The sequence below is a fragment of the Micromys minutus genome (assembly GCF_963924665.1).
Source record: "Micromys minutus genome assembly, chromosome: X".
Lineage (NCBI taxonomy): Eukaryota > Metazoa > Chordata > Mammalia > Rodentia > Muridae > Micromys > Micromys minutus.
This window is the reverse complement of record NC_137970.1, coordinates 96106375-96121348: the sequence shown is the minus strand read 5'-3', so window position 1 is coordinate 96121348 and position 14974 is coordinate 96106375. Positions and strand designations below refer to the sequence as shown.

General features: G+C 36.3%; 1 protein-coding gene across 3 annotated transcripts in view; it reads left to right on the top strand.

The window, feature by feature from the left end:
• Nucleotides 1-14974, top strand: part of TENM1 (teneurin transmembrane protein 1) — a gene marked incomplete at both ends in the record, with an annotated part of 585996 nt that overhangs the window by 249398 nt on the left and 321624 nt on the right. For all 3 annotated transcript variants that reach the window (XM_080911093.1, XM_080911094.1, XM_080911092.1), the window contains one exon: nt 1544-1782. In XM_080911093.1, the coding sequence (XP_080767219.1) occupies nt 1544-1782 (239 nt within the window). The remainder of the gene's footprint in view (nt 1-1543; nt 1783-14974) is intronic.

Here is a 14974-nt window from a genome sequence, read left to right as displayed (position 1 = left end):
TATATGTAAATGCTTTTCTTAGTGGATAAGTATTTTTATAGCATAATTTCAATGCCTAGGAATCATGTACTTTTAAAATTACTTAATGAAATGCCAATTATTAGCAATATGAGTAGGTTATTTTGGCTATTATAAATATTACTTTAGTAAATGGGTATTTTAAATAAGTTATCATAAACATCATTTCCAGGAGAAAATTCCTACAAGCATAATTACTATATAAGCAAATATATATTCAGAAATCTTGGTATATAATGCTAAACTGCCCTCTAGAAAGACACAGGAATCTCAATATCATTCAGAACCCAGCCTTTTAGAAAACAGTTAACCTCCATGATACTCAAGCAAAATTCCCTATTGTAAACATTTTTCATCAACTGACAGGTAGAGCTGTTTGGGGTTCTTTTCTTTAAATGAACGTAGGGTGTTATTTTTTTTTTCCTTCCAATGTGGAAGCTGGAAATGAATCTTATGCATTTGGGCATATGTTGCAAGGTGATGTTGACTTTTCACTTACTGAGAGGTTTTATACTATCCATTAAAATGCAGCACCAGAATGTTCTTTGTTTAGCAGTGCATTTTACTGCCATAGAGGGCACAGTAGAGTGCTTAAGATTCAAGACTCTGAAGCCTGGATACCCTGTATGCTGATTCCAGCTCTGTCACTTGAATGGCAAGTGAATTTGAACAATTTGTTTAATCTATGCTTGCCTTCTCGTTCTTAAATGTTCAATGAAGAAGATAGTATACCCTGTTTCACACAAGTCAAGAATGAACGCACTAATGAATAGCCAATAGAGCACATGGCACTTAGCACCTACTAAGGGGAGATTATGGGGACAAAATACATATATTTATTTTTCTCAAGTCCTTACTTATGAATGTATTGCTACTGTTTATGGAAGATCCAGTTATAATAATAAGGAGCAACCTGTGATAATTCTATAGGAATATAAGAGCACCATTAGTTCACTTGTAAGAAGTTCCACAGCAGGCATAATGAATGTAAGGTGATAAACTATAGAACTGGATTTGTCTCTGGGAATGGAGGTAGAAATTGGCTTTGAAAAATTAAGTGAGAATTCCTGGAGTTATGAAACTGTTCTATATTTGAATAGAGGTGGGTTGCATGAGGGATTGCATTTATCAAATCTCAGCAAAGATACACTGCTATCTAGAATGCTCTAATTAGCAAAATATGATGGTACAATGCAGTCAGCACTTCAGAATCATGATTAAGAAATAAGAAAAGCATCGTGAATATTAACTCTGGAACAGCAACATTTACCTGTCAGCAAGAAAGGAAGGAAGGGAAGGAGGGAGTGAGGGGACAAGGTGACACAGAAAAGAAAGAGGAGAAAGAGATAGCAAAGATTCTAAGACAATTCAGCTAACTCTAGATTACATGAAAATTTTGTCTAGCCTGGTTTGGGTCTCCTGAGATTAGCCATAGCATGGCAGTTTGAAATCAGTAGTGTTCGTGCATTTTGTAGCAATCTGCTCTGGTATTTATAGGAAAATGTATTTTGTTTTCCCCTATTAGGCATTTCCTGTTCAAGCATGGATCTGGTTCCTCTGCTATCTTCAGCGCAGCCAGTCAGAACTACCCTCTGACATCCAATACTGTCTACTCGCCACCTCCCAGGCCGCTGCCTCGAAGCACCTTTTCCAGACCTGCCTTCACCTTTAACAAACCGTATAGATGCTGCAATTGGAAGTGCACAGCCTTGAGTGCCACTGCAATCACAGTGACGTTGGCTCTCTTACTGGCCTATGTAATTGGTAAGCCAATTTATTCTATGTATCGGCTTCCTTTTCTAGCCTTCTTGTTTTGTTTGCAGTGGGGTGGGAATTCACATTCAGTGCTGGGATGAACACATTTGTAGCAGAGCTAACTGCCGTAATAACAAATGGATTTCTAGTTAGGCTCTTTTTTTCCATCCCTAACCTTAAGTACTGTTTGTTGTTGGTGTGGAAGGAGCACTCTTTGAGAAGAAATATTTGTAGTCCTAATACAGTCTTATTGATTGTGGTTACTGTAGTTAGCCATGTTCCTTTCAATTAAATGGTTGTTATGGTTTTCTCATTAAAAGTCTTAAGTACTAATCTACAATAGCTTCTTAAATTATAGTGCACATCAATATGGCTACCGAATCTTCAGGTAGGAATTTCATTAAGGAAGTACTTATTTGAGAGTTTTTCATAAAATTTAGTGCGCAATGTCTTCTCAAAGATTTGAGAAACCAAAACATACAATCTTATTTTCACAAGAAAGTTGGAAATAATGTGGTTCTTGAGCTTGGAAGGGTAATTGTGTATAGTCTTTTAAGGGAAAAAATGTTCTTCAGTCACTCTGATTACAAAGTCACCCACACTTAATAGAAAAAATTGTATTGATTTCTATGGATTGCATTTTATTTTGACTAAAATCTAATCTCTGTGATTCAGTGATTCTGCCAGTTTAAAATGTAAATACTTTAAGAAACATGTGCTTTTTGAAATTCTTATTCCAAGAATAGATGGAATATCCTAATGCAAAAGACAATCTCTCTAGATGTGTCATTAGCAACTCCTTTTCAGGTTTAACCTGAAATTTCATCTCCCAATTGAAGCAGAATGATTCCCTAAGATATAACAAATATGACTCTGAGAAGTGAATAATAAAAGACTTAAATTTTCTCATTACTGTAAATAACAAAGCATGCTTGGTTGATTCCGATTTTTCAAAGTGCTAACAGGTCCAAGACTTCCCACATCCAGTTTCTCTAGGAGCTGTATAGCAAGAAGATATAAGCAAGTAAACAGATAACTTTTAAAGAACTATTACTCTGATGTCAACAATAAAGAAACATGGCCTCTGATGGCCTCCATGATCCTTGCTTAGAAATTTCCATCAAACAATCTATATTCTATTATTGTGTCACAGATATTTCTTGTGCATCATGTTTCACCCGGTGCTTGCATTGTATGCTTATTTACTTTTCAATGACCCTAATGAGAAATGCTTTTCACGAGATAGAAAGAACAGATTTCAGTTCCAGTATATTTTAACATGAACTCATTCACAATAAGAAACAGGGACCAGCAAGATGGCTTCGAATGGAGAGACATCAGAGTTCAATGCCCTGAACCCATTTTGTGGGAGGAGAGAACTTTACCCTACAAGTTGTTCTATGACCTCCACATACATAACATGACATGTGTATCCACATACAACTACACAGCTACAGTAAATAAGTGTTGAAAAGATAAAAATAAGGAGTAATTTGACATGTTTCAGTACCATAATCTTTCTTCAAAATGTTCCTGCTGAATCATGAAATCAACTTGGTTTTATATGTGTTAGTTTTTGTTCACTTTACTATATGGAAGTAATGCTTTTACATATAAGATAGAACCCATAGTACAAATAAATTCAGATGATATGAGTGTGTTAATGACAAGTTCACATTATGCTTAAGTCTATATTTCTATTTAAATTTATATCATATAAGATGTGATACTTGTGTCAGAAATTTTATTATATAATCTAAGACTCAGTGGTTTATGGTTTTTCATTATGTTAGTAGTCATGTCAGAGAGTATTTATATAGAATATTATGTTAACATGTCATGATAACATACTACAATATTTTATGAGCATAGATTTTAAATTTTCTGCTACTTACTATACATCTTGCCATGACTGAATCATTTAATCTGTTCAGACTTTCATTTGATCATGTGCAAAATGCAACTTAAGTAGTCTCTTATAAAAGGAATGAGGAGAAATAAATGAATGAGCAAAAATTTTAAACTAGATGTAACATGTTATGTCTTGCAATGGTAAGTAGAGCTAAGTGGTTTGATTGGTTAAGAGCTATCTTTTGAAAATATTTACTGTGATGTCTTTTAATTTCTTCCAAAACACTAATCTAGTACAAAGAATGGGTTCAAAAGGAAGTTCTTACGGTGATCATTGTGACTTTCTTCTTGACCTTCGATAAATTAGGAAATGCATTTGTCTAAAGTTGGGTGTTATATAACTCAATGGTGGCATGCTTGCCTAGCATGTTTGAGACCTTAGGTTCAAAACCATGTACAAAAAAAAAAAAAATCCCACTGTCTTCCTGGATTTATCTTATTACTGCCCTATTGCTGACCATCTCAGGAAAGTAACTTAAGAATTCATAAATTCACATTCAGGTGAAAGATGCCACATAAGAACTATATTATATAAGATGATTTTTAAATGGCTTTCTATGGTTGAAATAAAACACTATTATACTTCAAAATATGAAACCATTTCACCCTCCACTCTTTTGGGGCTTGTAAGAGTTGTCTTTTTTTCAATCCCCTTTGCATTTGCTATATAACACAAGAAAATCTTTCACTGAAACTATTACTGCTTTCTGTTTCCAGTGCAAATTCCTTTCTGCTGTTTCATTTTCCTCTATTATCCATTATACATAACCTTTACATACTAATGACTGTGTGCTGGGTTGCCCTCAATCCACCAGGGAAAATCACATCAATATCAATGGGACATCAATAGGTGTTCTGTGCATAATGCCTCTGTAAGTGGTCACTGGAAAGCATTAGAAATCTAGTATGTGAAAAGCCAGAGTTGAGGTGTTCAACCAAGCAGCTATAGTCTCACATTTACCCACTATACCTTTTAAGTCAGTGAGGAATAATTTCTTTGAATAAGTTTTGAAGTCATAAAATTTGGTAAAGAGAGCTATGAAGAGCTACTGATTATATGAAGATATCATGGAAGGGTTATTGTCAGAACTTCCTCATAAATCTGAAATATTTTCTATCTGAATCAAAAAATATGTCCTTATACTTCATCCTCTCTGATATTTTAGCACAAGTGATGTATCAGTGCCAGTCAGAAGCACATTTTCTTGAATTTACAAATAAGCTATATGAAGTATAGTCAGGAAGACAGATGACAGTATACAGGACATCAAGAGAAGGCGAGGTTTAGGTACTCCATCAATGGCTTGAAGGGCACAAAACACAGCTTCTCTGCAATCTTTGATGTTTTGATCAAATTTCTACAGAGTCAGCTATTTCAATAAGCAAGAATAGAAACTCACGGGCAATAGGAAATCATGAATACATTTTAACAGGGGTCATATGGACTGCTGCATTGAACAAATCTGGAGAAAAAATTCTAGCTTTCAGACGATCCTTTAGATTTTGTCATGAAATTAGTAAGGCTTCATTACACCTTCAAGAGATATGGGTGTTCAAACTGTAGCTATTAAAACATTAAATACTATAAATGATGCCATGACACACTATATGGCTCCCATATAAAATGTTAATCATATGGATATTAACAATATAGAATTAGGAAAAGGTAAAATATTCAGTTTGTTTCTGTGAACTATATATATTATTAAAATTATTCAGGAGAGTCAAAGACCTGCTTCATATTTTTCTCTACAGCAAATTTAAGTAATACCTTATTTTAGTGTTTTGTTTTACCTCCTTAAGACTTGCCCAAATTGTTCTAATTTCTATGGCTATTACTATGGTGGAATAAGATAGGGATCAAAATAATGGAGTCAAGGGGAAATAGATGTGTTCCTTTTGCCCATAATTTGTGGGACCAAATTGTGATATCTCATTAGAAGAAATCAATTAAATGGGAAATGAAATGCCCTAGTTTTGAAAACGTCCAAGATTATATATTGTGTTAATGTAGAAATTTTAAAAATGAAGAAACTTCCACACGAAATTTAAATATAAACTGACCCCTTGTGTCATATTTTTAAAAATTTTATATTTACCAAAATCCCTTTTAATACTAGCCAATTTATATATCTGCTTAAGTTTATCTGAAATATGGAAATATAGATCTATAAGGGTTTTCTTTATACTTAAACGAGTCATAGTGAAAGACCCCCGAATTGGGGAAGTCTCTCACTCTAGTACCGGGAGAACTCGAACCCCAGTACTCACATAGTCTATCTTGCTGAAATCAGGCATGAGGTTTATTTAAGGGGTGGGGGGATGCCAGAGTTCTGGGGAGGACACATATCTCACGCAGGAGATAGAGGAGTCGACCCCAAACTCAATTAGGGGGATATATTTATAGGGAAAATTACATAGGCACTTAGCAACAAGCACATAACAATTTAATTGGTTTATTCAAATTGGCACTCTTTGTCTGCTTTTGGACATAGTTCAACTCTAGGCCACTCTGCTTTTGGGCACACTGACCTTCATACTAGTTTTTCTCAGGACTGCAGAGTCAGACTTTCTTGAGACCAGGTGGTCTGTGTTTTTGTTCTCAGCCTTGAGACACACTTGTCCTCAAGGCAGGGTTAGTGGGGCTAACTTGAAATTTTAACTCTTTCATTGGGTTTATCTATACAAACACTTCACTAGTAACTTAGTTATGGTTTTATACTTTGTTTGGACCTGTGGAGCTGTGACAGGTGGTGGATATGGAGCCAGATAATTATTCCTAACGGATATGCATCTAAACATCTCTGTTGTAAATTTCTATTTCAATTTAGGATTGATGAGGGAGAGGTAGAAGAACTTTTTTCACTTGGAAGAATTTTTCCCTTTCTCCACCTAGGACTTCAGAGCAGGAGGATAATCACTTTTCTAAGTTTCCCCTTTTCTTCCTGCAACTAGCAGGCTGAGAGTTAGAGCCTGGCAGTTCCTGCTGAGATAGTACAAAGGCTATTTACCTAATCCTTTGCTGTGTTAGGAAGAGGTGCTAAGTGCCAGAGACTGCAGTTTCTGGCCTCAGAGGAACACAGAAGACAGGTCAGCTACAGTAGCACCTTAACTTAGACTTAGGTAAGTAAAGTTTTTATTGAATAATTTATGTATTTACATTTCAAATGTTATTCACTTTCTCCCCTCTTCCATCCTTCCTCCCCCTGCTTCTATGAAGATGCTCTCACTCCCAAATGAGAGTAACCCAACACAAAATGTCTCCTAAGACAAAGTCTTACCCTGTATTTCCTAAGATCAATACTTACCCTCCGCTGATGCTCTTCCCACTTTGCTTGCCTCCAGAAGAACCAACAAAAAAGAAGACCCCCTTTTTTTATTGGGGCTCTCTTCCAGCAAAACTCACCAAATGACCCTACTAATGTTGGGTTTAGCAAGCAAGATGAAAATTGAGGTCATGAAGAAAAATAGAGAAGCAAAAGATTAATGCATGTGAATCATAATGAGAGCATAAATATCTGGGAATAAAAGGAGTGGTACTGAGACGTATTTAGAAGATAAAACATATTTGACATATATGATAGGAAAGCTGGTTGTGATGCTTTTATAACACCAAGGTGACATATAAAATATAAAAGGAAGATGTAACAATTAAATACAAATGATCATAGAGACTATTATAGAATTGTGTGCCAATAAATTAAAGAATCTGGAAGAAACAAATAAGTTCCCTGATAAGTACAACCTACCAGTACTGAATTATGAATCATAGAATATCTTGACAGACCAATATCAAGTGGAAGGCTGTGTTAGTAGTAGTCTCCCATCAAAGCAAAGCCCAAGACAAGGTAGCTTTATGGCTTAATTCTACCAAATATTTAAAGAAGAAATATTACTGAGTCTTCTTACAATGTTTAAAAATTATTTTGAGGAAAAAACACTTAGAATTCCACTCCACTCCAACATCATCTTACTATCAGTGCCAAACATTGAAACTGAAAACGAAAGCAAGATTATTAATGGAGAAAGGCAGATGAAGATAAGAATGAGATATTTGTCTACTCCGATTAGGATTGCTGCTATCAAAGACTGGAGAAAACAAGTGCTTGCAAGGATACAGGGAAATAAAAAGAACTCCTACACATTGTTAAATAGAATGCAAGTTACCACAACCACTATGAAAATTGCTGTATAGGGTCCTCAAAACCCTGAAAAGTGGCATCCCATTCCACTACATCTGGGTATATACCAGAAGAAATCAAATTGGTTTGTTAAAGAAATATTTGTTCCATTCTAACTGAATAGATAAAATGTTACATGTAGAAAACGATGTGCTATTCAGTCATAAAAGAAGAGATTATATTATTTGCAACAAATGAATGATACGAAAGAATATTTTACTAAACAAAATAAGAAATACTCAGAAAGATACATACTCCATGGACTCATTTGTGTGGAATATTGAGTGGTATCACAAAAGTAAAGGTTGTTACCAAGGCATGCAGTGAGTGAAAACAGGGTTGTAGACATGTTGTTTCCAGTATACAAAGTTTTATGAGTACAATAGGAGTAATAAATCTGGCAATATTATACAACAAATATAAAAGCGTGGTATACATGAAAAATGCAAATGTGCTAAGCTATCATCACAAAAATGACAACGGTGTGAGATAATGTATATGCTAAGTAGCTACATTGAGTAATTCTAAGGGGACAGTCATATTGTACACCATAAAAAAATTCATGCTCTCTTTTTTCTTAAAGAAGAATATATAGACAAGAACTTTCAGGGTGAAAAGAGGGGTATATATAAAGTCACTTAGTATATTATTTATCTGGTGCCAAATAATTGGAAATATCTACTTTAAGAGATGCCAGGATATTAAGAGAACAAGAGATTTTTTTTAAAAAGCTGAAAGCTAGTGCCCCAGGGAACACTTGATGTTCCAGAGGGCTTGAAAGTGAATTTTGTTTTATTTATTTACATTACAGCCCAATCACAGCTTCCCTCACTCCTTTCAACCCAGCCCATCCCTCTTACCTCCTTTCCCTCCATTCTCCCCTCCCATTTTTTGAGATAAAACAGAAGCTTCCCATGGATATCAACCTTCCTTGGCATATCAAGTTGGAGGAGGAATAGATGCATCCTCTCTAATTGAGCCCAGACAAGGCAGCCTAGTTAGCGGAAAGGAATCCAAAGCCAGGCACCAAACTCAAAGACAGTTTCTGCTCCACTTCTAAGTGGTCCAACATGAAAACCAAGCTGTGCATCTGTTACATATATGTAGGGGTCCTATGTTCATACCATACATGCTCTTTGGTTAGTGGTTCAGACTCTGTGAGCCCTTATAGGCCCAGGTTAGTTGACTCTGTAGGTTTTCATGTCCTACAGCCATATTTCTCCTTCAATCCTTCCTCCTGTTCTTCTACAAGAATCTCCAAGCTCCATCCCATGTTTGGCTGCAGGTCTCTGCACCAGTTTCAATCAACTTCTTGGTAAAGCCTCTGAGAGGACAGTTATGCTAAGCCTCTGACTACGAGTATAAGAGAATATGATTAATAATGTCAGTGGTGGGCTCTTTCTCTCTCATGCCACAGGTCTCAGTCTGTTTCATTGTTATCCCTGCACATCTAGTAGACTGGTTAATTGTGGTTTCAATGGTTTATGGCTCAGTTATTGTACCATCCCACCATTAGAAGTCTTATCTGGTTACAGGAGGTGGCCATTTCAGGTTCTATTTCCCCTATTGCTGAGTCTTAGCTAATCACCCTCACAGGGTCCTGGGAGTTTCTCTTGTCCCAGGTTTCCAGTTCATCCCAAAGATGCTCCCACCACCAATCCCAGTTGTCTCCTTCCATTCTCTCTGATATTTTAAAATTGCAATTATCATAAAGGATGACCTTTATGTTAAATGTAATGGTTCATAGTTATTGTTGAACAAGTCAATAAACACTTTAGAATTATCCATTAGACTGTTTAATACAATAAACATCAACAGACTTAATACATCAGTGAACCTTTCTTAACATTTTCAGTAAATTTTCAGAGTCAAAATTGCTGATGACTCTAAAAACATTGTTAAAAAAGTAAATAAAAGAAGTTCCAGAAGTGTGATTAAAGGGCAAGATGGTTACTTAGTGTTTAGTCCAATATAGAAAGCATTGTTGGTGGTAATGTTTTTTCAGCAATCAGACTTAGGGCAAACTTAGTAGGAAATAACATACAAGAAGAGGACTATATTAGAGTATTAGGTATAAGACTTGAAGTGCTAGATGTGGTTCTCCAATTTATTTTAGACATCAGTAAAACACAGTATTAAACACTTTCCATATGAGTCATTCATTTTGTAAAGGAATAAACTGGCTCCACATGACTTCAGAATGCAGCCTTTATTGAATGCAGCATCAAATATTGTTATAGTGATGTGCACAGAATAGTTAAATAATATTACTACCTGGAAATCCATGGTATGATTTCAAAAGATTTCCTCTCTTGGTTCCTTTATTTCTGCCTATAGGACAATAATGAATAAATTAAGAGGGTGCCAGATGACCCACTGGGATTGGCTTCTGATTAAAATCTCATCAGAACCTTGCCAATCTAATTATTGCAGACATTATAAAACATATTGTAGCTGACTTTTAAAGAAATTGACTACTATGAGAGTTCCGAATGCTTGGCTTTACAGTTGCCAGATACTGGGCTGAATGTGACAACTGGAAAATTTAACTGCTAGCAAATGCATATAACTGTGCTTTGGAAAGAACATTTGATCCATTTCATTTCTTTCTCATAAAGGGAACCTGATGTTCAGCTCAAATAATCCAAACACTACAGGTTAGCGTTGTATTTAGAACCTAGAAGGTGGTAGTTGAGCTCTCGGATATACTAGTTGTATTTCTACCCAGAAAACAATACAGAGGTGGTTTTCACAGCAAGTACTTTGTGCTGCCTTACAACCTGTTTCAGAATACATATACTCTGCACAGCAATAGTCTTAAGTTTTGTCAAATCAAGTAGCTTATCTCTCATTGCAGATAAAGCTTATTCTTATTATAAAGCTTATTAATAAAACTCTTATTCAGTTTTTTGTTTACCTCATTTAAGGAATAATCTAGATTTTCTTTAATCTTGGAAGTTAGATTTCATTTAAACATATATATTAGCATGTCAAATAACAGTAGTACATAGTTTTTTTCTGTATGCAATATACTTGAAAATACTTTACAAAATTAAGTTGTAAAATGTTGGAATTAGGTCAAAAATATTAAACAGAAAAGCATAGGAAAAATTTTGTGTTTTCTTTTTACTCAAAAGAAGAAACCAAGTTAATATTAAATTTATAATATATAAAAAGTGGGTGATAGAGAGTTGCTACCTGTCAAGAAAGTAGAGTCACTTTCTGACTCTTTCTGGGAGCTCAAGGTATGAAGTTGAGGGCGTGGTGCGTCATCTGGAATGAAATTCCAGATTTCCCTGGGTCTTCCAATAGGAGCTGTGATCAGTTATGTTGACAACACAGGAGTCAAAATTTGTATATAATAACTGTCAAGGGAATCAAAGAATGGCTGAACACCCCTTGACTTCATGTGGCTGGTGTGGCACCACGTGATATTTAAGAAAGATAAACTGGAGTAAGAAAAAAGATTCGTCCAGAAGTGGTAACTTGACAACAAAAGTTACATTGAAGAGAAGATGAAGTGTTTATTTTGAAAATGATGCAGGGGTCACAGTAAACAATACAGGTGAGATGAAAGTTTCTTCTATCACAGATCTCATTGCAATGGAGTGTGCAGACTTGTGATCCAGGATTGCATTCAATGGAGACACTATTGTATAGTTATCCAGTGTATTTGTAAAATATATTCATTATAAAGTCTTTGCTCCATACACAAGCTGCTCTGAAGCTGCTTGTACATACACAGCAGAGGACTACTTTGTCTGGCCTCAGTGGGAGAAGATGCAACTAATCCTGTAGAGACTTGATGTCCTAGGGAAGCAGGATGCAGGGGGGTGGAAAGGGAGTAAAACCCTCTCACAGGTGAAGGGTAGAGGTGATGATGTGAAGAACGAACTATGGGAGGGGGAACAGGGCTGGAGGGGGCAACATTCCAGACGTAAAAAAAATAAAATAATTCATTTAAAAATTACGTACAGCTTATTGGCAGAAAACATACTCCAGTCCACTATATATTTTATTTATTTTTTACTTTTTATTTTTATTTTTTATTGGATATTCTCTGCATTTACATTTCAGATATTAAACCGTTCCCCCAATCCCATCCCCCTCTGGCTCCCCCATCCCATTGCCTCCATGAAAGTGCTCCCTCTCCCAACCACCCTCTCCCACCTCAGCGCCTTGGCATTCTCCTACACTGGGAAAACGAGCCATCACTAGACTAAAGGCCTCTTCTCACATTGATGCCAGAGAATGCTATCCTATATGCATATATGCTATATCCTAGATATGCACCTCGGGCCATGGGTCTTCCATGTGAACTCATTGGTTGGTGTTTCAGTCCCTGAGAGTTGTGGTGGGTTTGGATAGTTGATAATACTGTTCTTCTCATGGGGTGGCAGACCCTTCTAACTCCTTCAGTCCTTTCTCTAGCTCCTTCATTGGGTTCCATGTGTTCAGTCTGATGGTTAGCTGCAAGCATCCTCCTCTGTATCAGTATGGCTCTGGCAGAGCCTCTGAGGAGGCATAGTGATAGGTACAGTGCTTTCATATGAACTATGTCCATAACTTTTAATGTAGTGTAAATGGTGTCTATAAGTTTGTTATCATGCATTGCTCAGGGGGCAACAAGTAAAAAAATCTTTATCTTTAAAAGACAATGCTTTGGCAAGACTTTTCTACTCATAGTTACTTGAACGCACAGATACTAAACCTACAGATAAGAGGGTGAACTAAGAATGAAAGTAGAGAGGATTTTTGATTTTTATATATATTTTTAACTTTTTAAATATTTCAATTGTTATCACCTTTTCTCCCTCTCCCATTCCTCCTCCTCTCCCCCTGCTTTTATGAGGATGCTCCCCCTCTCACCCACCCATTCTTACCTCAACAGCCTGGCATTCCCCTACACTGGGGCATTGAGCTACACTGGGGAAACAAGTCTTCACAGGACCAAGGGCTTCTCCGCCCACTAATGCCCTCCTAGGCCATCCTCTGCTACATGGAGCTGTCCCTCTATGTGTACTCTTTGGTGGTTTACTCCGTGGGGGCTTTGGAGAGTCTGGTTGGTGGATATTGTTTTCCTCTTGGGTTGCAATCTCCTTCAGCTTTTTCATTCCTTTCTCTAGCTCCTCCATTGGGGTCCCCATGCTCAGTCTGCTTAGCTGAGAGCATCTGCCTCTGTATTGGTCAGACTCTGACATAACCTGTCAGGAGACAGCGATATCAGGCTCCTGTCAACATGTACTTCTTGGAATCTGCAATAGAATCTGGGTTTGGTGACTGCATATGGAATGGATCCCCAAGTGGGGCAGTCTCTGGATGATCTTTTCTCTAATCCCTGCTCCTCTATTTGACCTTGTATTTCCTCCTATGAGTATTTTGGTCCCTGTAAGAAGGACTGAAGCATCCACATTTTGGTCTTCCTTCTTCTTGAGTTTCATATTATCTTGAGTATTCTTAACTTTTGGGCTACTATCCACTTATTATTGTGTATCTTGTGTGTTCTTTTGTGTCTGGGTTATCTCAGTAGAGTGGCATTTTAAAAAGGAGATAGTGTGCTACTTCAAGGCATAAGATCATCAGGAACTAAATGCATTGAAGCTATCAAAGAATTTGTGCATTTCCCCACCAACTAGCATAGAGACAAATCATGTCTTTAACTTACACACACACACACACACACACACATACACACACACACACACAGGAGAGAGAGAGAGAGAGAGAGAGAGAGAGAGAGAGAGAGAGAGAGAGAGAGAGAGAGAGAGAGAGAGACATATATAACCATAGTACCAAGATGTGGCCTCAGAAAGTTTAAGAAAAGTACAGTTGTTTTTGAACCTAATTAATTTGTTATGTGAGTGTTCAGTTTTAAAGCTGAAAGCAATATAGTAAAGAATTTCGTGTATTTCTTTAGGGTATAGTAACACTTGCATAAACATTAGAATGTAGGATATTGTAGAGATAACATTCATTAAGGTTTACCAACATATGAGGTTGTGGGAGTATCTGGAAGCCAGATGGAACAAATGGATCCTTTCTTTGTCGAGCCTAAAATACAGGCTGTTTCAAGATTGAACAAAACCCAAACAAGCCATTTGTATCGTTGGTGTCTCTTTTCGTTGGTTGTACATTTTTAGTTTGGTTTCCCCGTCCAAGCCTTTCCTGTGGATTAGTCAGCACAAATGCCTCATAGCTGAAAGGCAAAAATTTATTCTTGAAATCAATGAAATAGTAAGCATAAAACAAAACCTATCAGCAAAGACACAATAAGAACTGAATTGTTAACTGACCTTTCAAAAACTGATAAAATAAAAATAAAATCCAATGGTAGGGATATTTATTTTCCTAAAATCAAAAAAGCATAAGTAATTATTAGGGTACATGGAAAGCTGAACAATATAGTCCCAGTTTATAAATAATTATAGTTTATATGTCTTTGTGATTTTAATAATTAGGGAAAATATTTGGATTGATCACAGACTATCTTAATAGCGATACTGCTAATGAGACTGAGGTAATGCTTTATTTGAGCCCGTTAGCTCTCTTCCAGTCAGGACTGAAGCCTGTGCTCTCATTTGTCCATAATGTCCCACCCCTCTTCCTGTCAAAAGAATTTCAGACCAAGAGTGAACTGAGCAGGTGCAGAAATTTGTCAAATTATGTCAAAATTGTTTAAATTTAAGATGTGTTTTGATATACATTCATGTCACATATATTGAACTATAATTTAAAAAATGTTTACCTTTACAGTACATAGCATGATGTTTTGATACAGGTGTATTTTTTGAATTAATTAATAACCAAAATCATGTTGGGTAACTGACCAAATGAGTAAAAAAAGAATATGTCACCCAAACGTGACAAGTAAGTTCTAACCCTAAACTCTTAGTAAAAAGCACAAAAGCAATACTCCCATTTTAGCATCTGAGAGCCACAAACCACAAACACGTGCATCAGACACAGACAAAGGTCATATGGATACTATAAATAATGATGATAATAATAAATGAAATAAACATTCAAAAATTACCAACATGCATGGAAATAAAAAGAGGACTTGATGTGAGAAAGAGACCAGCAGCAGAGAAGAGGTGGTAAAGACGATC